At 33.8% G+C, this 25519-nt stretch overlaps 3 protein-coding genes across 3 annotated transcripts; 1 reads left to right on the top strand and 2 right to left on the bottom strand.

Annotated features, from left to right (window-relative positions):
* The first annotated feature begins 152 nt into the window (after nucleotides 1-152).
* Nucleotides 153-4301, top strand: LOC306867584 (G-protein coupled receptor 35-like). Its single transcript, XM_079413334.1, has 2 exons — nucleotides 153-595; nucleotides 2633-4301. Exons 1-2 carry the CDS (start codon nucleotides 555-557, stop codon nucleotides 3567-3569), a joined length of 978 nt encoding a protein of 325 aa, XP_079269460.1. The 5' UTR covers nucleotides 153-554; the 3' UTR covers nucleotides 3570-4301.
* On the bottom strand, nucleotides 4293-10703 carry lim2.2 (lens intrinsic membrane protein 2.2). Its single transcript, XM_079413336.1, has 5 exons — nucleotides 10470-10703; nucleotides 8637-8838; nucleotides 6582-6719; nucleotides 5377-5511; nucleotides 4293-4408 (listed from the first exon to the last, which is right to left on the bottom strand). Exons 2-5 carry the CDS (start codon nucleotides 8812-8814, stop codon nucleotides 4338-4340), a joined length of 522 nt encoding a protein of 173 aa, XP_079269462.1. The 5' UTR covers nucleotides 8815-8838; nucleotides 10470-10703; the 3' UTR covers nucleotides 4293-4337.
* A 1438-nt stretch (nucleotides 10704-12141) lies between these two features.
* On the bottom strand, nucleotides 12142-25063 carry ftsj3 (FtsJ RNA 2'-O-methyltransferase 3). The gene is made up of 19 exons (XM_079412971.1): nucleotides 24900-25063; nucleotides 24625-24730; nucleotides 23665-23711; nucleotides 23513-23592; nucleotides 20879-21173; nucleotides 19508-19623; nucleotides 19205-19309; nucleotides 18671-18771; nucleotides 18506-18592; nucleotides 18281-18424; nucleotides 17009-17144; nucleotides 16733-16929; nucleotides 14971-15088; nucleotides 14684-14898; nucleotides 14512-14606; nucleotides 14323-14425; nucleotides 14057-14240; nucleotides 13073-13167; nucleotides 12142-12989 (listed from the first exon to the last, which is right to left on the bottom strand). The coding sequence occupies exons 1-19, from the start codon at nucleotides 24964-24966 to the stop codon at nucleotides 12731-12733; spliced, it is 2550 nt and encodes an 849-aa protein (XP_079269097.1). The 5' UTR covers nucleotides 24967-25063; the 3' UTR covers nucleotides 12142-12730.
* Between the last annotated feature and the right edge of the window lie 456 nt (nucleotides 25064-25519).

The following is a 25519-nucleotide window of genomic DNA, read 5'->3' as shown; positions in this document are numbered from 1 at the left end:
TGAGTGGTGCTTCCAATAAATTGAGTCATTTAAATGAACCGTCTGAGCAGCATTTCATAATGCTTATTAGGTTTAATTGCTACAACTGGATCTTTACAATGATATTTAAGTATTTTCCGGAAGTGATTCACAAGGTGGTCGTAAATCACTCCACTGGTGACAGGAAGCAGGAAGGAAAATGTATCAAATAGAACAACAGTAGCAAACATAAACGCGTTTATTTCCACTAAATCAACAGAAATGAACTGATTTGATGAAAACGGAGATATTTAAGCATAAAAAGAACGCGTAAAACACGCGTTGACGCACCTATTACGCGCAAAACGAATCGGTTCATTTGAACAAACAGGTTTGTTAGGTGATACCGGTAATAAAACCGAAACACAAGAGAGAGTTTATCTGCTCTATCGATCCACCAAAGACAGCATGTAGCTCCTTCTCGATGCATTACATATATTTGTGTTCAATGCATTGCATTTATGTATAAAGTAAGAACTTATAACAGATAAACTTCAAAAACAAAAGCGTGTGACATAAGACTTATCCACCGGTAGATGAACAGATCTCAGGTCTTTTCTCAGCTGGGCGTGAAAAGGTAAGAGGTTTTGATTTGACAGACTTTTCAAGTGTCTGGGTTTCACTCTCATATTTTTATTTCTTTATTATAATGTTGATTATGTGTTGGTTTCACGACTTCACAATGTCCATGTTTTATACAGCCTACATTTTTCCATTGTAATAAAAAGTCCAGTGATTTATCTTCGTGTTGGATGATAATGTAATATTTCGTGTATCTCTCGTGTCATATGAGTCATTTCACCAAATGTAAAAAGACCTAAAAAGGTCTACCAAAAATTAAATAATTTATTTTTCATATGCAAAAGTGCACAATTAGGCCAGAGAGCAGACGTTTCAGCCCATGCTTTCTTCAGCACTCACATGCACTTATATAGACACAACTGCAAATTGTTGACAGATGATCTTAATCAATCAGGGATAGTTGTAATGCCAACAATTTTCCTTTACAAAAAACATGCAAGATCAAGAAATGCATTTATAAAGCAGATTATAGAATACGGATTACAAAGAGATGATTAAAAAAATGAAAAAAAGAAATCCATGCCAGGATGCGTCTGGGAAAAATGGCGCGTATGGTCACCCTTCTTCTACTCTGACGAGTCCCTTAGTCCCTGCTGAGAGAGGCTCAGCACACTTTACTTTTGTGAAAGTGAAAGTGGCGTGAAATGCGGCCAAGTATGGTAACTCATACTCGGAACACACACACACACACACACAGCAGTGAACACACACACACACACACACACACACACAGCAGTGAACACACACACACACAGCAGTGAACACACACACACACACACACACAGCAGTGAACACACACACACACACACACACACACACACAGTCCAAGACACATTTTCTGTAAAGGACAATAAAGTATAACTCAACTCATTTCGCCAGTTCCTCGTTTATTTTTAATTCATTAATTTTCATTGTACACTGTAAACAATGACTTTTATTGGAGTGCAGTTTTACTAGTAAATAGGCTGCTTGTTTGTTTTCAATTCTCATCAAAATAATTTAACCTGTTTCTATTTTTTAAGTTTGAGATTCATGACATTTAACAAGACAAAATAAAAAAGAATAAAAAAAGATTAAAAGACTTGTGCAACAAAATTAATTAAACCGTTTCAGTTGCGACCTTAAATTTTAAAGTTGAAATAAGTGGATTATTTTGTTTTCATTTACGTATTTTGAGAAAATTTGACTCGTTTTTACTGCTGCCATCAGTCACATATCTTAGTGGTTTAGTAGACAAAAAAAAACTAAAACTAAATATGTAAATATTTTCCACCTTTTCTGTTGTTGTTTTTTCTTGTGCATTCTTGAAAACATTTTAAAGTTATATATGTAGCCTATTTTTAAACGCATTTTGCCCTCCATATATTTCAATCCAAGAAAATACATTCACATAGGATATGTCATCTTTGAAAAAAAACAAAAGTTATTGTTTAGAAAAGGGATAGGCAATGTCATATTAGTCCTGTAATGCCGATATCCTGCAGAGTTTAGCTCCAGCCCTAATCAAACACACCTGAACAAGCTAAGCAAGGTCTTCAGAATCACTAGGGCTACAGGCAGGTGAGGGCTTTTTCAGGGTTGGAACTAAACTCTGCAGGACATCGGCACCCCTGGACCACTGGTCTTGAATTTGTATGGATATATAACACATTCCAAACACATAGGCTACTTTGCAACTTACAATATATCCACCTTTTTCTTCCACGTGGAAGTAAGCCTATGGGTGAGACTTCCGGTTCATTCGCCGCTATAGGTAAACAAGGAGAATAACCTGCAGTAAACGGTAAAACTGTTTGCAATTCAAACCAGTGTGATCATAATTAAAATAATATGATAAGACACACCCATTTTCAATATAAAGCAGCAAAACTAATTGTGTTGTACAGCTAAAAATAGCTGGATGCTTGAAGCTAGACCCATAGAATATACAAATGGCCGCAAGAAAAAGGTGGATACAGGCTATTAAACGTCATTAAATCATCTAGGTTTGATCTACAGTGTTCCATCCATTTTTTATTTTAATTTCTGTCAGGTTGAAGATGTCTAACTGCATGCTGAACATCACCGCAGGCGTCCAGAACTTCCATCTGGCCGCACTGATTCCCACCTTCATCCTCGGCGTCCCGGGAAACATTTACGTCTTAGTGATGTTCTGCCGCCGTCCCAGAACCGACTGGACCTACATGAACATCTACATCACCAACATGGCGATCGCCGACTGCGTCGTGCTCGTGCTTCTTCCAGTCCGCATCGCGTCCTACATCTGGGAAAGTTCAGGACTCTGGGACCAAAGCAAAGAACTGTGTTACGTCCTCGTGTCGGTTTATTACGTCAACATGTTTGTGAGCATCTTCACAGTCACCGCTATAAGCGTCGTGCGCTACGTGGCCATCAAATATCCGTTAAAAGCGCGGGAAATTTTGTGCTGCAGAAACGCGCTGGCGGTTTGCGCGCTCATTTGGCTGGTCACGTGCTCGTTCAGCGTCGCGTTCCATGGCGTGGACGAACCGGAGAAAAATACTACAATTAAGTGTTTTCAGAAAAACAAAGAGGAGGAATTACCGTTGGCCTTCATTTTGGTTCTTAACATCATTGGGTTCCTCGTGCCGTTCCTCATCATGCTCTTCTGCTCCGTTCAAGTCATTTTCAAATTAAGGAAACAGTTGGAAATCGGATCTCGTGCTGAGAAGATTCAGTGTATGTTTATCATCACGGCTAATCTGATCGTTTTCGTCGTATGTTTCTTTCCCATCCACTTCGGCTTTTTCTTCAAATATGTCACGCAGGCTCATAAGCACTCGTGCAGCACGCAGTTTTTTGCGCATAATTTCGTTCACGGCGCGATGAGCGTGTCCAGCATGAACAGCGCGCTCGACTGCTTCAGCTATTATTTTGCCACCAGAACATCGTGGAAACTGAGCAGCTCGAAACAAAGTCAAAAGTGTGACTATAACTGGGTCGCACAATGACTTCTGGGAAACGTGTGCTATTAAAAATTATTTTGTAATGAACTTAATAAGGGAACAATGAATTAGTTTTTGTTAAAAAAATAGCATGTTTTATTTCTATGCATATTTGTGTATAAAATATATATTTTTTTATTTAACATTAATGCTTCAGTGCATATGTACTGTACATTTTATATAACCGATAATTGTGAAATTTGCATGCAGGTTAGGTAATTTTTTTAATATTAATATACTTCATTGTCCTTTAGGAATTATAAAGTTGACTGATGATTAAATATTATATTGATAATATTAATATTATACATATGCTGTTTACTATTTAAATGTTTATGACAAACATGCAGAACAAAAAAATTTAAATCAAGAAAGAATATACAGTATTGATTGCTAAAAATTACATGGTTATTCCATGATTTTCTTTTTGCATATTTACAGAAACTGCTTGAAAAAGGTAATTTTTGTGTGCACTTTTTTGCTTTAATATTTTAAAAGGTTTACAATTACTGCTGTGTTTCTGTATGTATTTCATGTTGAGTTGGTGATGTAGAGAAATGAAATCTGATCAGTGTCTGTGTGCTGAATATACATGTATCATTCCTCATCTGAGGGTGTTTTGTATATGAACGCCATCTATTGGACAGAATCATAACTCCTAACCAGTATTGGCAGTATTAAATCATGCTGCACCGATAATCCTGTGTGAGAAATAAATCAGCTACCAATGAAAGAGTCCAAAAGCCGTTTATTTCATGATGAGATGTTTGAGTTTCAGCTGTCAGAGACGCTCGCAGGCGCTGGTTCAGAGACCCTCCTCTGATACGCACAGAGCTGCAGGACCCCTGAAACACATCATACACAAACACAATGACACGTGAAGAAAACAGCATTTAGGATTTTTTTACAGTCATTATGAACTATTATGATTTTTTTATTACATTTAAAAAAAAAAAAAAGACAAATATTGGAAAAAAAAAATGTAAAATTGAAGGAAGAAAAATATTTTTGCACAAAATTTTAGAAATAAATTTTCTAAATCAGATTTTCAAAAAGGATTTTTTTTTTTGCATAGGATAAAGGTATTCAGACTCCAGCCTACAAGCATTTACAAATACAAAAAAAAACCTTTGTTCAAAATAATACTTTGTATTATGAATAGTTATTTATTTTTTAAGTCAATTATTTATTTTCTTTGAATATTAAAAAAAGCCTTTATAATTTTCAAAACTTTTTTTTGTGAATAATTTACAATATTTTTTATAAAGCTTTTTTTAAATGACAAATGCAAAAGAAAAATGTACTATGTATTTAAATGTTTGGGGGAAAAATGTAAAAAAGTTTTTTGAAAAATTTAAGAATTTTTAAGATTTTTTAATTGCACTCTCTTGTTTTCGTTGAGTTGTACAGAGAACACCTGATATTTGTTTTATATTATGCATATTTAATTATTTTCATTTATTTAAAAAGAAAAAAGCAGGAATCTTTTTTGAATATTACTATTTACTATGACAAATGCAAAAAAACAAGCAAGTTTTATTTAGACCTTTGTTTTTGTATTATGCATATTTATCAAATGCTTTGCAAGTTTTGCAAAAAAAAAACTTTAGATTTTCAAAACCTATTTTTTTCCAGAAAAAACAAAAATAAATAATAATAATAATAATAAATATATATATATATATATATATATATATATATATATATATATATATATATATATATATATATATATATATACACATACAAATAATTAAATAAATTTTCCCTCGCATATTTTGTTAAAAAAAGCATGCTATAAAATGAAATGTACCTGCTGCAAAAGCCAAAATGATGCCGATCCAACCCAAGATATACGACCATGAGAATCTCCAGTCGATGTAGCGTTTGCCAAAGATGTTGATGGTCATGCCGGTGTAGATCGCCAAAGCCAAGAGCGCCAGAAATCCTGCAGAAACACAGACCACTTCAGAGCAGAAACCACCACAAACCAGACCATAACAACCACTGCGACACACACTGAACCTTGCGCTGCTGAGCTGATCATTACTGCACACACATCAGTGTTTACGAAGCAGAAATCTGCTCAAAGTGTAGTAAATGTTCTTAATAAATGAAATAACTGAGCGTCAGATGTTTTTAATTTAAATTGTAATAACTTAAGTCAAATGTTTTTAAAATGTCTATATACAATTTATATAACTAAAAATGTCAGAACTTAAAATCAATTTAAATAATTAAATTTATAATAACAAATTTTTTTATTTTTTACTTATTTTAAATACTTAAAATTTAAGTCTATAAAGTCTAAAAATGTCAAATGTTTTAACAATATAATAACTACATTTAATTATTATTAGCTCTCAAATGTCAAATAATGTAAAGCGTTATAACATTACTCTTCATTATGATGAATACAACAACTATACACAGTTTTAAATGGAACAGCAATCAAAAAAATAATAATTTTAAAGAACTGAAAACAATTTTCCTAAGTTATATGACTTTTTGGGGCAGTCGTGGCCTAAAGGATAGAGAGTTGGACTTGTAAAGGTCACGGGTTCAAGTCTCAGGTCCGGCAGGGATTGTACAATTTGTAAAAAATTGTAATATTAACATTTATATAGTATATATATATATTCATATAGTATAAAAAATCCATTATTTGTCATATTTTCCTTAAACATGAATTTAAGTTTTATGCATTTAATAATTAGGAATATTGCAAATATATATAAAACAAAAATGTCCTACTCAGATGGACAGAGATTACTACATTTATGTAACCAAAAAAACAAAAACATACAACCAAAAATAAAACTAAAATACACAAAAATAATAAAATAATAATTAAAAATATGAAAATAAATAAAAATAAAATAATAAATAACAATACAAAACATTTTTAATAATAACTGTCCTACTCTGACTGACCGAGATTACTACATGTTTTTTTGTTTTTCATATTTTCACAGACGCTGAAGTGTGTGAGATGTGTTTTGTGTGTGTGTTTCTGACCGGACAGCAGCAGGGCGATTCCTCCGGCCCGCACTTGTCGGCTCCGGGGCCGTTTGGATGCTGTGACGCCCAAAAGCACTCCAGCGAGGCAGCTCAGCACCGACAGCAGCATGAAGGCCCGCGTGGCGTCCCAGAATGCTGCGGGACAAACACAATTAATGCACGGGCTTCCTCGAGGAGCCATGAACACGACTAAAGCAGATCACTGACTACAGCTTCTGACATCTACCATAGAAACGCAAATGAGATTTGGAAAAATAATAGGCATAGAAAAACTTAATATTAAATATCATTTTGACCTACACAGATGCATAGAAATTTTAAATATATATATTTTTATACTGTGAAAGAACATGAAGTGAAATTATATGATTAAAAATAAGTAAATATATGTATAAATATATATAAAATATTAATAGTATAGTCTTCCAATACCAATGACCAAAAACAAAACAAAAAATAAATAATTAAGAATATAACACTCTTCAAATATTACTCTTACCAGATGGAGAACATTAAATTAAAATAAAATAAAAAAAAAATATTTAAATATTTAACATAATATTCAATTATAACATTCGACAGAGATTATTAAATGTTGTATTTTCCTAAAACGTGAAATTAAATAAAATTTATAAAACACACACACACAGATATGGGTCATTGATGTATAATGATTTTCATTTTCGTTGTTCAAACATTAAGAAGGTTGTGTACATAAATTCATATCAAAATTGTAAATTAAGTTATTTTAGTGTTGAATCAGCCGTAGCCTTAAAAAATGTCATTATATTAAAATTAATAAATTTACTTAACATGCTTAACATTTCTTTTTCAATTCTCAGTAATTGAAGTGTTTAGAAACAAAGCTTTCCTGTAGCTCAAATAGTAGAGCATGGCGCTAGCAACGTCAAGGTCATGGGTTCGATTCCCAGGGAAAGCAAGAGCTGATAAAATGTAAAAACTGTAACTTGAATGCAATGTAAGTCGCTTTGGATAAAAGCGTCTGCTAAACGTATAAAATGTAAGTATTTGCATTTGTTTTGAGTTTTTGTGCATAATGATCTCATATTTGTTCTATAATTTCAGAGTTGCCTTCTTAATTGTAGTTATCAGTATTTTTTCTGTAAATTGCATAAAACTGAGAAAAATATTTTTTAAATACCATTCGCTTAAGCATACTATAGCAGTGATTCATATTTCAGCCACAGAAATTAGATAATTTATTTTTCATTTAACACAGTTACTGCTATTATTGGTCGCACCACATGATGAGTGGTTTCTCCAAATGACACAAAGACCTAACATTATTAAAAATCTATTTAAAGAAACGTGTGAAAAGTTCAGCATATGGCATTTTTTTAGACCCAATTATTTCTAAACGTTGCCCATCATTGGCTGCTCAATTGACCCTTCGGCAGGAGTTTGATTAACAGGCAATCTGAGCAATCATAATGCCAGATCTGCCATTTTTGTCCGACAAACAAACCAGACAGAGATAGATTAACGTCGGTGGACTTGAAAAATAGTGTTTATTGACATCTTTTCACAGTTGAAAGAAGATTCCTTCTGATGTTCATTCATATTTATTTTGTTCTATAACTAGTAAGAGATGACCGGTCACATGCCGCTTGAATTGAGATGCTTCAGCGATCTGTCATGACACATTAAAGAGCCACAAAACAGTATTTGTTGTATGTTTCACTGCATGAGAACACGCTGTGTGGCATAAAAGTGCCATGGTTTGTCTGACGTAGCAACAGTAACTAAGTGCGGGTCTTTGTTAAGGGTCAATTAAGAGTTGCTAGCTCAGGTTCTGAGATGAAATCATAACATCTTTCTTACATATAATAGAACGTACTTTTTTAACGGTCGAGAAGTACGTTTGAATTCAAATGTAGTACCTACACAAGTAGTATGCGATTTCGGACGCAGCCAGAGCTTATTTTTTGTGTTAATCAAAAAGCCTATGGAAAAATCCTATTGGTTTTAACAGCCGATCCGCCTACAAATCGCAGTTCTCCCACGGTTTTACCGCGGTTTAACCGCACTCACCTACGGTTAGCGTGTGGGCGTGGCACTTGCGATTGATGCAGAACCTCCAGAGGCCCTGACTGGCTGCGTTCCCTGAGTAGCGATACTGCATCCAATAGTCAGTAGCCGTGGAGATGAGGAGGAGCACGAGGGCCGCCGCTCCACACAGAGAGGCCCCGCCCACCAGAGTGAACACCATCAATCAGAGAATCGGAACGCCCTCCTGCACAAACACACATGCATTCACTAACGATTACCGCTAATGAAACAACTGCTCACTAACTGATCAACACTGCACTGAACAGACTAGTGCTGAAGAACTGGCTTTAAGTTTGCGCGCCAGACACTGAAGGAATGCAAAACCACATAGTAACCGCATGGCAACACGCCAACAACCAATAAGAACACTTTAGTAACCGCATAGCAACTATTAGGCTGAAATGTCATTCAGCTTTAATTTTTTTCCTCAGGATAAAAACTTTAAAACATACAATACTTATATAAATATATTTGTTACTATTACAAATAGGAAATTGATTTATGTATTAGTACATAAAAACAACAACAACACTAAATTATGCGATAAATTAAATGTATGTGTAATTTGTATAGCAAATACTGTATACAACAAATAGAAACAATAATAATAATATATTATATGATACACTAAATGTATATATTATAATAAATGTACAACATATAAACAATATCGATGAATTAAAGGATAAATTAAATGTAATTTGTTATGATACATATACAACGTATAAACAATATAATAATAAGTACAAATTTAAGGCAAAATACTATATTTGGTACTATTACAAATAGCAAATACATTTTTTGTAATATATTAGTGAATAAACAGTAATAATAAATTATAGGATAAATTAAATGTATTTGTGTAATTTTTATAACAATTATACAACATAAACAATATTAATAATGATTTATAAGACAAATTAATAGTGTGTAATTTTATAATAAATATAGCCTACAACATGTAAATACTACTACTAATAAATTATAGTTACATTTTTATAATAAATATATAACATATAAAGATATACTTTCAAAATATATAACAAACCAAAATAAACTTTGCAAGAAACTTTCAAGAGGTGTCATGGTTTTAGACCTCTTTAAACTATTATATTTTATTAATAAATATTTGTAGTTATGATACATTTTTGTCATTTAAAACATTATAATATGTTTAAAAGTATTTTAATTGTATCATATTCCACAATAGCATATAGAAATCCACCTAATACTTTGCTTCTAATAAACACTTTATTAATGAATGTCTAAAGATGAAAGATCTCAATATTATCGAGATATATATGATGCTACATGAAGAAAGAAAGAAGCAAAAAAAGAGTGAACTACTATTACAAATACTATGTTGATACTTAATACTTTTTCGTATGTTCTCTAGTATCTTGTTACAAACAAACCCTTTGGCTGTGGTCCTCCAGCCTGTTTATGAACAAAAGCCGTTCTGTGCGATCAGCATTTGGCTCGAATCGAGCCGATCAAAACTGGATCAGCACTTTTCAAACTCGAGCTAAACGCTGCCAAACACACCCAGCGTCCACAAATTACTCATTCACAGACAAATAAGAGAGCCATTCACGATAAAACTCACAAACTGTGCCATAAATGCATCGCAAATGGACGCGGAGAACAAACCGCCCTTTTGTTCCCGCCAAAGCAAGGATTTAAAACACAAGTGTAACGGTCAAATCATTCCAAGACTACCTTCAGACAGCAACGGATGGTCCTTATAAAACACATAATAAAGTAGGTAAAAGTGTGTTATATCAAGTTAATAACATAATATCTGTCTTCATATACCTTTCTGACGCTTGCTGCCCGTCTCCAGCGAAGATTGCGCGCTGTGCGCGCGATTCTAGCGTTTTTAAGCCCACTACGCGCGGCTGTTATTGTTTGGGCCACAATGGAGCGAATCATCCAGTCAGACATGTGAGATGTGAGGTAATCCGCATCTTTCACAGCATCTCGTCCTCGTGTTTACTCGCTCGCCCTCTACTCACAATCTCACCAGTCTTCTGCATCACCGGCTCCCGCGGCGTGGGACGCTTCGTGACGCGGGTCGACGCCCTCGGTCTTGGCTGGAGGTCAAATCGACCCAGAACTCTTGGACTTCAGGGGTTGAAGGATGAGGAAACGTCTGCATAACATCTACATGTAGTTAAACACTCAAAAGAACATGCAATGCATGAACAAGATAGTCGGTAAACACAAATGTTACCTTGTGGAAAACCAAATATAACTAAACCTATGTTAGATAAACAAAGTTTCTTGGCAGAGAACATTAGAATGTCTGTTCTGGGAACCAGAAACTAGCGTTAGCTGAACGTTCTGGAAACCAAAATGTGTTAGCTGGTCAAATCAATCCAGAACATTCTTTGTACACCATTAATGTTTTCTGGTAGAGAACACTGGGAACCAGAAACTAATGTTCTGGGAAGCTAAATTTACTAGCTGGGAATCTGTAGACGTCAGTTCAAATTTGAAACAATTCTCTTTGCATTGGAGGTGTTGATCAATTTTGTGACCATGTTTCATTTGATTGTGAAATAAATAGCATCTTGCACAAGTGCATTTATACAGTATGCATGTGAATGAAACCAGATCCTTAATAATTAAATTGAAATTTAGAATTTTTGGAGATTGAGAATCATGATTCATTGCTAAATCGATTTGTCAAATAAACACAACAAATAAAAATGAGAGAGAAAAAACATGGTAAGAACACTTTCCAGCCAAAAAAGTTTTTAGAATTATAATAAAGAATTATATTTTGCAATTACAAATGCATGTTATCAGATATATTTAAATATATATATATATATATATATATATATATATATATATATATATATTGTGACGAGTCGGCTGCCTCCCCCTTATTATCATCACCGCCGCCGTTTAAATGCCGAGCGCGCCTCTCCTCGGGAGACCGGTCTCTTCCCCGTGCATGCACGCTGGTGTCCTCGTGGGTCCAGGAAGGGCGCGTCGAGTAGGAGGACTGCCGCACCCGTTAGACGGCTGACGGGCCAGGATGCCGGGCCGTCGAGTCCCCCAGAAGCTCAGGTGTAGGATGTCGCCGCTGGAGGAAGCCGCTGCCGCCACTCGCTCCCGGACCCGAGAGGGGAGCGTGTGCGGCCACCGGACTCCGCCCCTTCCCTGGACCCTTCCCTCCTGAACACTGCCCTCCTTCACAAGCCCCGCAGCACGACGAGGACACCAGATCTCCTGTTTATTTTGGACACTTTTCCCCCTTTGGACACTTTATTTTAATATTTTTGTTTAATAAAAACCTCTCCGAGGCCTGACGCCACACCCACTGTGTCTATCGTTTGCTCCTCCCGCCACAATATATATACACAAAATAAATTCTAGAATTTAATAAATTTAAATTGTAACCAATATTTTTTAGATTTCCATTTATTGTATAGATTTAAAAAATAAATAAATTAACATTTAAACATATTTAATTTTTATATATTGCATTTATTTAAAACAATGTAAACAACATGAATATATTTATTTATATATTATGTTGTAGATTTGAAAACTAAAAAAAAACACTGTATAACATTTATATTGTTTGCATTTTTTTATAATTTAAATTTTATATTTAAACTATACCAAAATCACAGTAATGAAAAAAATAAATAAATCAGTATAATTTGACAAAACATCAATTTGTCATTCAGTTTGAATTTATTTAAAATGTTACTAACAATCCAAGCAGATTTTTCATATATAAATTGGCATAATTAATTCAGAAGTAGCAGGAAGTTCACGTATACACCTGACGTTCATATACCACAAAGTATATGTTAGACATGAAAACACGCAGCATTATAACAATGCTGAAAACATTAGTCTGAACCGCGTCTGACGGCGGGAAGGGTTCAAACCCTTATTTATAATCACGCGAGTCAAAGTCCAAGCAAAACAGCATGTCGTCGTTAACAAAAGGCCTTACGATGGGCTGGACGAATAGATTAGCGTATAGCGCTATAGTCTCAAATGACACGAGCAGCTCAATCAATCAGTCTGAATGAGGACGAGACGGGCGTCCATCACTTCTTATTCGCACGTCCTTTTCCTGCCTTTGTGCCCCGCCCTCCTTTATGGCCATGCCCTCCTTTGCCACGCGGCCCCCGCCCCTTCTGGTCTTTCCTCTGCGCTGCTCTGGTGTCTTTCTTCAGTCGTCCGTCCACCACGCGGAAAGTGCCCTTGACTCCGGCGGGACGGCGCACCCTGCGCCCCACACCCTTCTTAGCCACGATGTACGTGATGTCTCGCTTCTCCTTCCCCACGCCGGCCTTCTTGTAGATGCTGTGAGCGAAGGAAAGAGAAAATAATTAGGCTTCAGTGCATTGGGAATGAAACGAAGCGGACGTGTCGATGTCTAGGCCGACCTCTTGAGCTGAGCCATCTTCTCTCGCTCTGAAATATCCACCGTATCCACCACAGCTTCGGCCTTCTTCTTCGCCTGGTCCATCTTCTTCAACATCTACATCAGAAAACACGCATTTAACAGCCAGATTCAGTTTGAGTTTTCTGAAATCAAAGTATGTTTATAGCACCAGAAACAGCCATAACTCTTTGACCATTTTCCACTGAACAATGATTTTTAAAAACACTTTAATATAACTAAAAATTATAAGTAAAACTTGTTCAATATAATGAAAAACAGGTTTTAAATACAAAATTCCATATTAACTACATAAAATCAGAAACATAGTTTAATTATATATTTTAACCACAACAATGATTTAAAAACTAAAAAAAAAAAATACATTATATTTATTTATATACGATACATACGATTAAACACATACGATAAACTAAATGTACATAAATTAAACTACATAAAATCATTACCATATTGTTTAATTATATATTTTAACAACAATAATAATTTAAAAACTGTGTGCGCGCGTGTATATATATATATATATATATATATATATACACACATACACACACACACTTATATAATACAGTCAATAATAAATTACAGTAATACATTTTAAAACAACTGAAAATTGCAAGTGGAAATAAAAATAAATAAATAACACACATACACACACATATACATATATATATATATATATATATATAGACAATAGAATGTATACAATTGATGATAATAATAAATTATAACAATCTGAAAATCATTTTTATAGCTAAATATAATGTATACGTAAACAGTAAACATCTTTTAAATATAAAAATTATATAATATCAAGAGAATTTAAATGCAATCATATTCACATAATCATATTGTTACTACTAATAATATTCATTATTATAATAATAAAATCTATACAGCATTCTCTCTACATCAGCTCTTAAACTGTGAATTTCTATTAATGTTTAAGATGTCTGGATTGTCTCACCCGTCTCTTCTTGCGCGCTTTGGCCTCTGCCACTCGTCGGACTGGTCGGGCGTTGATTTCCCGCCATTTCTGCTTGTATTCCTCCACCATTTCCTTGGTGACAGGAACAAGCCTCCTCCGGTGCTTCTTTTCATCGTCAACCAACCACGCGGGAATTTCGGTCATATCCTCAGAATTCGCAAACCTACGAGAGCAGCGCGAAGACGATGTTATTACCTCAGAAATGCACAAATAATGTAATCGTTAAGTCATTAGCGCAGTCTGACCTGTGGAAGGAGCCGTCGATCAGGTCTCGCGCTCGCTTTTTGGATGTAGCAATCTGAGTGCCAAGCGCCAAACCCTCCGCGTCGAGAATTCGTGCACGTTTGTCTGCGAAAAAAATAAAATTAAATCTACTATTAACAATGAAACTATTTTCAGATGGCGTCGAATGTTAAATACGATTCTCAACTGACTTATTTTTTCAACAGGAACGACTTGAACGTTATCATCATCCGTCGCTCCTCTCGCGTCGACGGCTGCTGAGGCTTGTTTCATTTGCGCAATTTCTCTGTCGGAAAAAATCCTTTTTAGCAAACATAATCAAGTATAGAAGCATTAATATTAACAAAAATATACGTGTCTCACCTCTCATCATCGCTGCTGTCGTCATCGGAGTCACTGTCGTCTTCATTCGCATTCACTTCCTGTGAGGGCACGGCCACTTCCTGTTCCTGCATGGCAGGCTCCCACTCCTCTTCCGCTTTCCTCTTTTTGCCTTTTCCAGTCTGCAGCACCTGGGTTTGTTTCAGTTCGCTCAAGGCGTCGGTGTCGTCGTCCAAATCCAACTCGGAAAAGATGTCCTGCGCAACGTAAAGAAAACGTTAAATCTACCGTAAACCGGTTTTGTTTAAGTCTAAATGAACGATTCACACCTTGCTGAACCACATGTTGGTCTCGCGGTCTCTCTTCTCGTCTTTTCCTTCCAGTTCGACGAGTAAGTTGTTCCCGTTCGCTTCCCCTTCGTCCTGCGGCTCGCCGGCAAACGAAACTCTGCAGAAACGCAAAAAACAGATAAATTCCTTGGAAACTATTCATATACAGTTTTTAAAAATTTGGACAAAACTTGTGTTTTTGTAACTCTTTATTTAATCTTAATTTTTTTATGATCTATATTTTCTTTCTCCCATAAAACACACATAAAAAAAAAAAGTTTCTATGAAATATTACAAAGATTTACCATGGCAAGTACAGTTTGTGCCAAAATATAAGTTTTTACAATTACTGCTACAAAAATAAATGTAGGAACCTGCAATTAGCTACCCATGTCAAGAAAATGCAATATTTATATTATGTTTATATATTAATAATTATAATGTTAATATAAAACAAAACATAAAAATCAAAAAAAAATTGTTCACGTTATGCTTTAAATATATAAAAATGCAGAAAAAATATACACATTTATATTTTTAAAATAATTTAAATGCTATTTTTAATTTCAAAACGGATTAATATTTATGTGTATATTAATAATTATAAAGTTCATATAAGACAAATATAAAAAAAAATCAAAAATAAATACTGCTAATATTATGCTTTAAATAAAAAAAATTGAAAAAATAGCCACATTTATATTATTATTCTTAAAATAAAAATATATATATAATAAAAAATAGCATTTAAATTTTTAAGGAAACATCATATTTTAGATTTAGTTTTTATATTGATAAAACAATTAAAATATAAACACGCATAAAAAAATGACATTATAAAATATATATATTTTACATATGACAATTTATATAATAAAATATTACTTATAACAAAAGTCGAGTAATATAAATATTTACTTTGTGCACATATTTTTATATTCAAAATAAACAATTATACTTATTTGATATATGTAATATTTATATATAACTTAATTTAAATTCTCTATTTATTATATCTATATTTATTTTATTATATATAATTATTATATAATATAATATATATTATATTATATATATAATATAATATTAGATAAATTCTAATTCAAAATATTAAACAATAAAATATACCATTAATATTAAAACACTAAATAAATAAAAATATACATAAGTATTATTTATTTTTATTTATTTATTTTTTATATTTAGATTTGTTTATATTTATTAATTACATTAACATTTAACTATAGTTATATTTTATGACTACTTAGATTAATGAAAATAGAAAATTTTAAAATATAAAAAAATTATTATATTAATTAATTATATTAAGTAATTCAAATATTAATATTTTATAATACATTTATATAATATTAGATTGTTTATATTGGTTATATTTAATAGTTTTGATATGCAAAACAAAATATCTAAAAATATCTAATTGATAAAACAATTAAAATATAAACACGCATAAAAAAAATGACATTATAAAATATATTTTACATATGACAATTTATATAATAAAATATTACTTATAACAAAAGTCGAGTAATATAAATATTTACTTTGTGCACATATTTTTATATTCAAAATAAACAATTATACTTATTTGATATATATGTAATATTTATATATAACTTAATTTAAATTCTATATTTATTTTATTTTATATGTTTTATTATTTAATATACAATTCTAATATAATTTTAATGCAACAGACAAACCAAACTAAACATTCCACAAAAGGAAGGAAAAAGAACTGTACTTTTTCTTCTTAGGCATCTTTTCCTCGATTTCTTTCTCTTTCTTCTCGATCTCCTCAAGATCGTCTGAGTCGAGGTCAGAGGCCAGAGACATTCGCTCATCCTCGTCTTCATCAGAGATGTGCAGGTCGTCGTCCTCTTCCTCCTCCACTAAAGCATCGGCTCCCTTCATATCTCCCTGTGTGATTTCACTCAGACCCTGAGGATCACACACACACACCACCATCAGGACGAGCTCAGGAGTCACTCGGTGTCCTGAAGACCTGCTGGTTTCTTACCTGGGCCTTCTTGATGGCGTTGAGAGAAAACATGGAGGAATCGCTGGTATCGGCGATGGAGACGCCAGGAAGATCCATCTTCAGCTCGACTCGCTCTCTCTGCTTCCGCTTCTCCTTCAGCAGCTTCTTCTTCTTCCTGTTTACCAACAAAAACACACATAACACCGATTAAAAACACCAGCTTCAACGACACCAATTTAACGTTTGAACAGTAGGGTTATTGCTAACTAAAACTAAATGAAAAAATTCAATACTTGAAATGAAACATAATAAAACTGAAAAACTTTATTTCACTTCAGCTACTTGTCAAGAAAACATGACTAAAATAACTACAAATAAGTAAATTAAAACTAAAAATGTATAACAAATATTTTTAAAAACTATTACAAATGACACAAAATTAATAACACTTTAACTAAAATATTAGATAAAATCTAATTCTAAATATTAAACAATAAAATATACCATTAAATATTAAATCACTAAATAAATAAAAATATACATTAGTGTTATTTATTTTTTATATTTCGATTTGTTTATATTTTATTAATTACATTAATATTTAAAATAATATAGTTATATTTTATGACTACTTAGATGAATGAAAATAGAAAATTTAAAAATATATATTTTTTTAAATATTAAGTAATTCAAATATTAATATTTTATAATACATTTATATAATATTAGATTGTTTATATTGGTTATATTAATAGTTGATATACAAAACAAAATATCTAAAAACAGAAAATTCAATATATTAAAAAAATCAAAAACAACTTTACATCACAAAAAAATTAATAAAAGTATATTCAATATTTTACCAATTCAATATAAGATAAATATAAGAATGGATACAATTAAGTCATAAATATAAATAAATTATAATTAATTACACAATTCATATTTTATCATTTATGCGAGATTACATTTTCATATTTGTTTATATTTTGTTAAAATTTTAGATTAAATTAAATATATTTATCTTTTTTTTGCTTTATTCAATATTATTTAGACATTTTGCAAGTTATTCATCATTTAGGTTAGATTATTTATTATTAAATCTGTTTATTACTAAATCATTTATCAAATCACTATAAAAACAATTAAAATATAGTAATAATATTTACATTTATTCATTTAGCAGACAATTATCCAAAGCGACTTTACATTATATATTATATTTACATTACATTAATATATTGATAATAATATAGCATTGTTCAGTTTTATTGATAGTTTGGTTTAGATGTACATAAAATGAAAATCTACCGTCTGAGTTCGGCAAACTCTTCGGTTTTCATCTGCGCCAGCTTCTTCTCCATCTCCTCTTCCTCACCGTCCGCCTCATCCTTCTGTTCGCCTCCCTTTTTCTTGCTTTCCTTCTCGTCAATATCGCTATCGTCGTCATTTGAGCTAAAACCGCAATAAAATACGTAGTTATTAACAGAGTTTAAATCTACGAAATGTGAAATCTATGACGTGATGATGACGCACCTCATTTCCTGGTCCAGCTGCTTGGCTTCCTGCCTCAGCGTTTTAGACAGGAATCTCCTCAGCTTGGATCTCCATGACAACAGCAGACTAACAACACAACAGCCAATCAGATTTTGATTCTGGACACTGACTCTCCATATATGGTCAACAAGCGCAGTCACTCACCGCAGTTCCTTTCGGCCCAGAACTTTAATGTCGGAGCAGCACTCTCTGATTTCTGGCGAAGTGATGGGATGGGATTCCAGCTTGGGGTTATCGAAGGTTATCTGGAGCAGAAAAAGAGAGACAGTTCCAAGCAACCGAGTCACAATTTCTTCAGGAAATGTACATATCTAGTTTAAGCAGTTGCTACGTTGACATGAGTGATTTCCAGGGCACTGCTAGGCGGTTGTTAGGGTGTTCTGGGTGGTTGCTAGGGTGTTGCTATGCGGTTGCTAGAGTACTTGTGGTGTTTCCTACGGTGGTTGCTAGGATGTTGCTATGCGGTTGCCATGTTTAGTTTGGTTGCTAGGGTGTTGCTATGTGGTTGCTAGGGTACCTGGGATGGTTACTAGGGTTTTGCTATGTGGTTGCTAGGATACCTGGGATGGTTGCTAGGGTGTTGCTATGTGGTTGCTAGGGTACCTGTGATGGTTGCTAGGGTGTTGCTAGACATGCACACTGATGATGGAATATAAGTGAAGTGTTTTGAAATCATACCTCATTGGCTTTGCTCAAGAAATCGACAGGGTTTTCGGCCTTTAAGAATTCGGTCACTGAGAAGGTGTGATACAGAATGAGATCGCCATCGCTGTAGCCTTCAGCCTGAAACACCACAGAAAAACAAGTAAATTAAACGTTAGAAAAAGTAAAAAATTACATGGATGATTTTTTTTAAACAAAATAACTTAATACAATAAATGTTATAGAATATAAAAAAAGTAATACAATACATATAATAAAATGCATAAATTTAAACATCATTAATGACAATATATTACTGTAAAATGTAATAAGACATACTTTGGGCTTTTTTTTGCTAACCAGCTCCTTGACAGTTTTCACTTGTACATCGACCTCTTTAAAAGCGTGTTTGGGGTCGAAGAACTTGTTGTCAATTTTATCCGGGGCCAAAAAACCTGAAGAAGAGAGAAATATATTCATATAAACACACGCTAGAATTATAGTACAGATAATAGAATTAATGGTAAAAAACAAACAACAGAAATGTAGAATGAATGATAGAACAAATGATATATAGAACAAAGAAGAGATAGATAGATGTAACAAATGATAGAACAAGTGATAGAATGAGACAGAATGACAGACAGAACAACAGAAACGAATAGATAAAACAAACTAACAGTAGAACAAACAAACATACAAATAAATACAATTATAGAATAAACGATAGAACAAATGACAAACACCAGAACAAAAACTATATAGATAGAATTAAAGAATGAATGATGGATAGGATTTCATAGCAAACAAGAACAAATGATAGAACAAGCAAACAATAGCTAAGATAATAATGCAGATGATAAAAAGCAATGATAGCTAGATAAATGATAGATAGCTAGCACTGCTGTCAAACCGAGTGACTAATAGAGACTAATCACATCCAAATTAAAACTTTGTTTACATAATGTGTGTGTGTACACTGTTTATGTATTATGTATATATAAATACACGCAAATGCAGTATATTTTTTGAAAATATTTAAATGTATATATTTATATTCAGATAATTTACATTATATATGTGACCCTGGACCACGAAACCAGTCATAAGGGTCAATTTATTTATTTTTATTTTTTATAGATTTCCATTGATAATCTTTCCATTGATGTATGGTTTGTTAGGATCAGACAATATTTGTCTGAGATACAACTATTTGAGAATCTGGAATCTGAGGGTACAAAAAAAAAATCAAAATACTGAGAAAAATTAAGTTTTGATATATTTACGGTAGGAAATGTGCAAAATATCTTCATGGAACATGATCTTTACTTAATATCCTAATGATTTTTGGCATAAAAGAAACATCAATAATTCCCGACCCGTGCTACTTATGAGTGCTTTTGTGCTCCAGGGTCACATATAAATATTTTTTATAAATAAACATAACATTTTTTCTTAAATATATACATGCATGTGTGTGCGTTTATATATACATAAATATACACAGTATATATTTTTATAATTAATTATTTGACAGCACTAATAGATAGATAAAATTAGAATAGATAGAATTTAATAAGGATAAAGAACAAACAAACAAACAATAGAGCTATAGAAAGAATGATAGACAGTTTGAGAGAATGACTGATAGACAAATTAATAAAAACATGACAGGTAGAGCAAAAGAAGGAAAGACAGAGATAGTTTTACCCTGGCAGACGACAAAGATCTCTGCGGATTCGTTTCTGGAGGCCTGTGGTTTGGTGGCCTGCACCTTCCTGAAGAACTGCTGGAAGATCCACATGAGCGGCTGGTAGTCTTTGGAGCGGAAGACTTTGGTAATGAAGGTGCCGCCTTTGGTCAGGAACTCGCAAGCAAGCTTGAGCGCCATCAGCGTGAGGTTAGCCTGCGAGAAAGCGTCGTGCTGCCAGTTCGCTCCGACGTTCGGCGCACCGTCGTTCAGCACAACATCCACCTTCCACGTCTGCAGCTCCTTCTTGAGAGCCTGAGCACATGTGACAAAAATATTAAATCTCTATTTTTTCAGAAACTTGAAACTGTAACTACAACATGATTAGGATTGTAAAGTTTCCCTCAACTCAAGATTCACGATTTAACAAAATGAGATTTAAGACAAATTATAAATGAAATGTGTCCTTTTATTATTGCTTGGACAAAATGCTGCACATTTCTTTGTGAAACTGAGATATAACACTATAATAATATAGCACTTGCATATCATTGCTCTTTTGATGCTTTTGATTGCTTCTATTGTCCTCATTTGTAAGTCGCTTTGGGATAACAAAATTTAAATATAATGTAAATGTTAATAATACTAAATTGAAATTTTTAGCTCCAAATCAACTAAGTAACACAAATAAAAGAAATCACTTCATATAAACAAAATAAGGCTTTGTCTGTGCTCTTTCCATTTAAAATGAGAGGCAATCACTGCATTTTAATCATGCTGCATACATGCATACATGAGCAGTTTTTAATCTAAATTAGATTGTATAATAAGCAAAAACAGAATGGTCTGACTTCAGTTTTGTGAAACTATGCATAAAAAAATATCTGCATGAAACTGAAGCTGAATGAGACGCAGATTCGCTCTCTGCCAGCAGGTGGCGCTTTTAAGCATTTCCTGAATTTTGTATGCATTATACAGAGGCAAGATAAGGCAGTAAGTTCCCTCAGACATAAATTCATATAAACTCCTACCCCTAATTGAATCGAGATTTGTTTAGCATCTCAAACGATTCGTATCGCCACATAGGTTCGCGGTTAATCATTACATCCCTAAATTATGCATAAGACAAGTTTGTACAAGATGTAGTTCATGCAAAAATATTTTAAAGTGTTTTTTTTATGTTGACGACTTCATGTGTGGTGCACTTAGAATAGAACAGATTTTCCGAATGCATGGCGATTCTTTCTGGAGCTTAGTTCTGAACAGCAGGTGGCGCTGCATGCTTTAGAAACAGCCGTACTCTGCTTGTTTCCAAATCCTTACACACACTTGAACTTAAAAATAATCATTCATAAAATTCAAAAAGGTTGAAGCGAATTACAAGGGTGTTCACAGTGGGCTGTGTTTAATAGGGTTGGGTATCGAAAACCGGTTTCCAAATTTCCAAGAACTGGGTATTCGGTAAGAAAGCTTAAAGCCCGTGTAAAGTCAATATTAATGTGTGTTCTGAGTTTGTCACACCACAGAAAAATGTGTTAACCACCCAGCCAAATTTGAATGAAAAACCGCCAAGTAAACAAAATAAGGTATCAAAATCTTAAAAAAATAAGCAGTATTCTCTGCTCTCAAACGCTGGGGGCGTGTCCACTGAAACCACGCCCACTCGCGGGAAAGCTGCCGTCTCTCTCAACTCTCTTCCTCTAGCAGCTTATTTAATAAGGAGACCGAGCTGTTTGGTAAATTATTGCAACCAGGTATTATGCATTTATGTGATGAAGGCATAGCTAGCAAACTGTAGGCTGTAGTAACTAACGGTAATGACGGTAACTCGTGATTGAGCCGTGAACCACTGATGCTAATGCGCTCTAGTTATTGTTGACATTAAAGTACCGCGAGAGCGATGCGAAAGCATCAGGAGCGTCTGCGCTCACTGTACTTTGATGTCACACACACCGATCGGTCTGCAGCGCTGCATCAAGTTGAACACATGTGTTGGGAAAAGGGCCGTGCTCGGTGGCTGGATTGCATCATCGAGTCATGATTTAACCCCGCCCAAAAAATCCTGATCTCGAAAATGGTGAAAAACTCGGTGCGGGTTCCCAGTTAGTGTCCGTTCTCGAACCGTTCGGTGTATTTCCACTGCAGAAAAGGTTGTTCCGGGCCAGAACTGACTTCTTTCATATTTATCGACCAGTATGCAGAAAACTACATCAGTATATCATCATAAACACAGCCATTTTTGTCTTAAGTGAACGTAAACAGATGGGAAAGAAAAAGCACGTGACAGTTTTTATTAGATCTGCGTGCGTTCGGTTTTAAAGAGACAGCAGCCTAATAAACGCCCTGCCTTTAATCTATATAATTATGAAAAGAAAACTATGCAGTGTTTTTAAACTTTTAATTACAGTTTCTGTACCTGAAATTGTTCAGTTGTATTTATGCTATTGCTAATTGATTAGTTTGTTCCTGTTTTATTACTGACTGTTTACTTGTCGATCAAATTCAAACGATGCCTAACCCTAGTGTTTACATTAATCTCACGTCTGAGCCGAGGTGAAACTACATGAGTGTTTGAGTATGCGGATAAAAACTAGATTAGAGCGTAAGTAAATAATTAAACTGTTGAATGAATGGGTGAATAAAAACACACGCACCTGTCTGCACTTCTCCGTGGTGATGTCCTCCTGCAGCATGACCACGTTGGGGATGGGTCTGATCGGCACCAGATCCACACCTGACAGCAAAACAACAGCGTCACACCTGGAGTCTGTCTCAAACACACACGCTTCACTTCAAAAGCACTCACCGATGATCAGGCTGGACACCGGCATGAACTTCGACGCCACCTGCAACCTGAACACGAAGGAGAGGTGAAACCAGCACAACTGGATCAACAAATGCTCTGCTAAACTCTGCTAAAGGTCTTCACGACAGTCAGACAGAAGTATACTACTACATGTCCTTCTCAAAGTGACGATTAAAACTATATTCTTTTAAGGGAAGTCAGACGGCTTTCATTTTTACCATCAACTATTATAAATAAATAAATTAAAAAATTTAATAAAAGTTGTTAAAATGTTATGAACGCAACGGATTCAACAAGCTTTTTGTTTTTTGAAGTTTAAATAAAACATTAAAATGCAATGCATTCAAAAAAATAAACAGATTGAATTTTTTTTTATTTTTGTTAAACTTTGCAATATTGTTAAATTGCATAGATTTCGTTATTTCAATTAAATAAACATGCTTTTTGGTTACCAAAATTGAATTTAACCATCAAAACAGAATTAAATTAAACTGAATTTGGGGTGAAATAAAAACCAATTTGACAGAAAAAAATGGGAAAGAATAATTCACAGAAATAAAAAAATTTGAGAAAGGACTCGCAGATTTCACAGAAAAAGTACAACTAAAAATGGATTTGGTAAAGACGTAAACAGAATTAAAGACAGAATAAAACTGATTTTTACTGAAAAAACACACAGAATTTGGGAAAGAATAAAAAAAGAATTTGGGGAAAAACATAAAATGAATTTCACAGAAAAAAAAATGGGAAAGAATAAAATTAATGTCAGAAAAAAATGATTGGAAGAAATTAAGTTAAAAAGAATGGAACAGAATTTGCGGGAATTTCACAAAAAAAAAAAAAAAACTGAAAAAGAATAAAAAGGAATTTGGGAAAAATGGAACAGAGTTGGAGGAGTAACGGGTTTGACAGCGCCCTAGTTAACCAGTTTAGTATTAACTAGCAGGTTAGTTAACCCACCATCCTCCCGGAGCCGCGCACAGGTCCACCACCGCTCGAGCTCTCTGGAGAAACTGGAACTTCCGGTTGAGCTGAATGAGTTTAAACGAGGATCTGGAGCGATAACCTTAAACACAACACGACGTTAGCTTAGCAGAGGAATCATATCAGACACTACTGAACGATTACCGTGTTTGATACTCTAATCTCAAATAACGCCTGTTATTACTATAGTACACGGTAATAACGAGGATCTCACGCGCGTGCGTCTTAACCTTCATGTTTACACGACTCACCCGTTTCTTTAGCGAGATGGTAGAATTTGTCCTTTCTGGTTTTCCCGACTTTCAGTTTTTTACCCATGATTTCTGTATTAAATTAGCAGAATCTTCGCTTTTTTTCCCGGACACTTTCCACCGCGTCACGTCGCTCGTCTGGAGCCACACACGTGTGTTTCGGCGGCGCAGAGAGATGACGTCAGAGTTTCAAAGCTTCGGTTGTCTGTTAAACCTCTATTTATTTATTTATTTATTTTGTAAAGATTTGGATTGCTATCCTCTATGCCGAAGCTTTACAAACATATACGCCTTGCACAAATAATATTTATGCTTTTTATTTTAATAATGTGCTATTGACTATGTGAGATTTAGAGGAAAAAATTATTTATTTATTCTCAAATCTCATTTATTTTAATTGATATATTACCCCTGGCTTAATATGTTACTTTTTTGGGGGGTATTTTCCTGGTTCTTTGTATGTTGTTTATATATACAGTCATGGCCAAAAATATCGGCACCCTTGGTAAATATGATCAAATATGTGAAAATTAATCTGAATTTGTGAAGCTCAATTATCTTTTGCTGCACATCAGAAATATATTCTTTGTTTTTTCTCATTGTGATGGATGATTAAGGTA

This window comes from Barbus barbus, assembly GCF_936440315.1.
Source record: "Barbus barbus genome assembly, chromosome: 49".
In the NCBI taxonomy this organism is placed as follows: Eukaryota; Metazoa; Chordata; class Actinopteri; order Cypriniformes; family Cyprinidae; genus Barbus; species Barbus barbus.
Note: the sequence above shows the minus strand (reverse complement) of the source record. Positions and strands in the feature narration are given on the sequence as shown.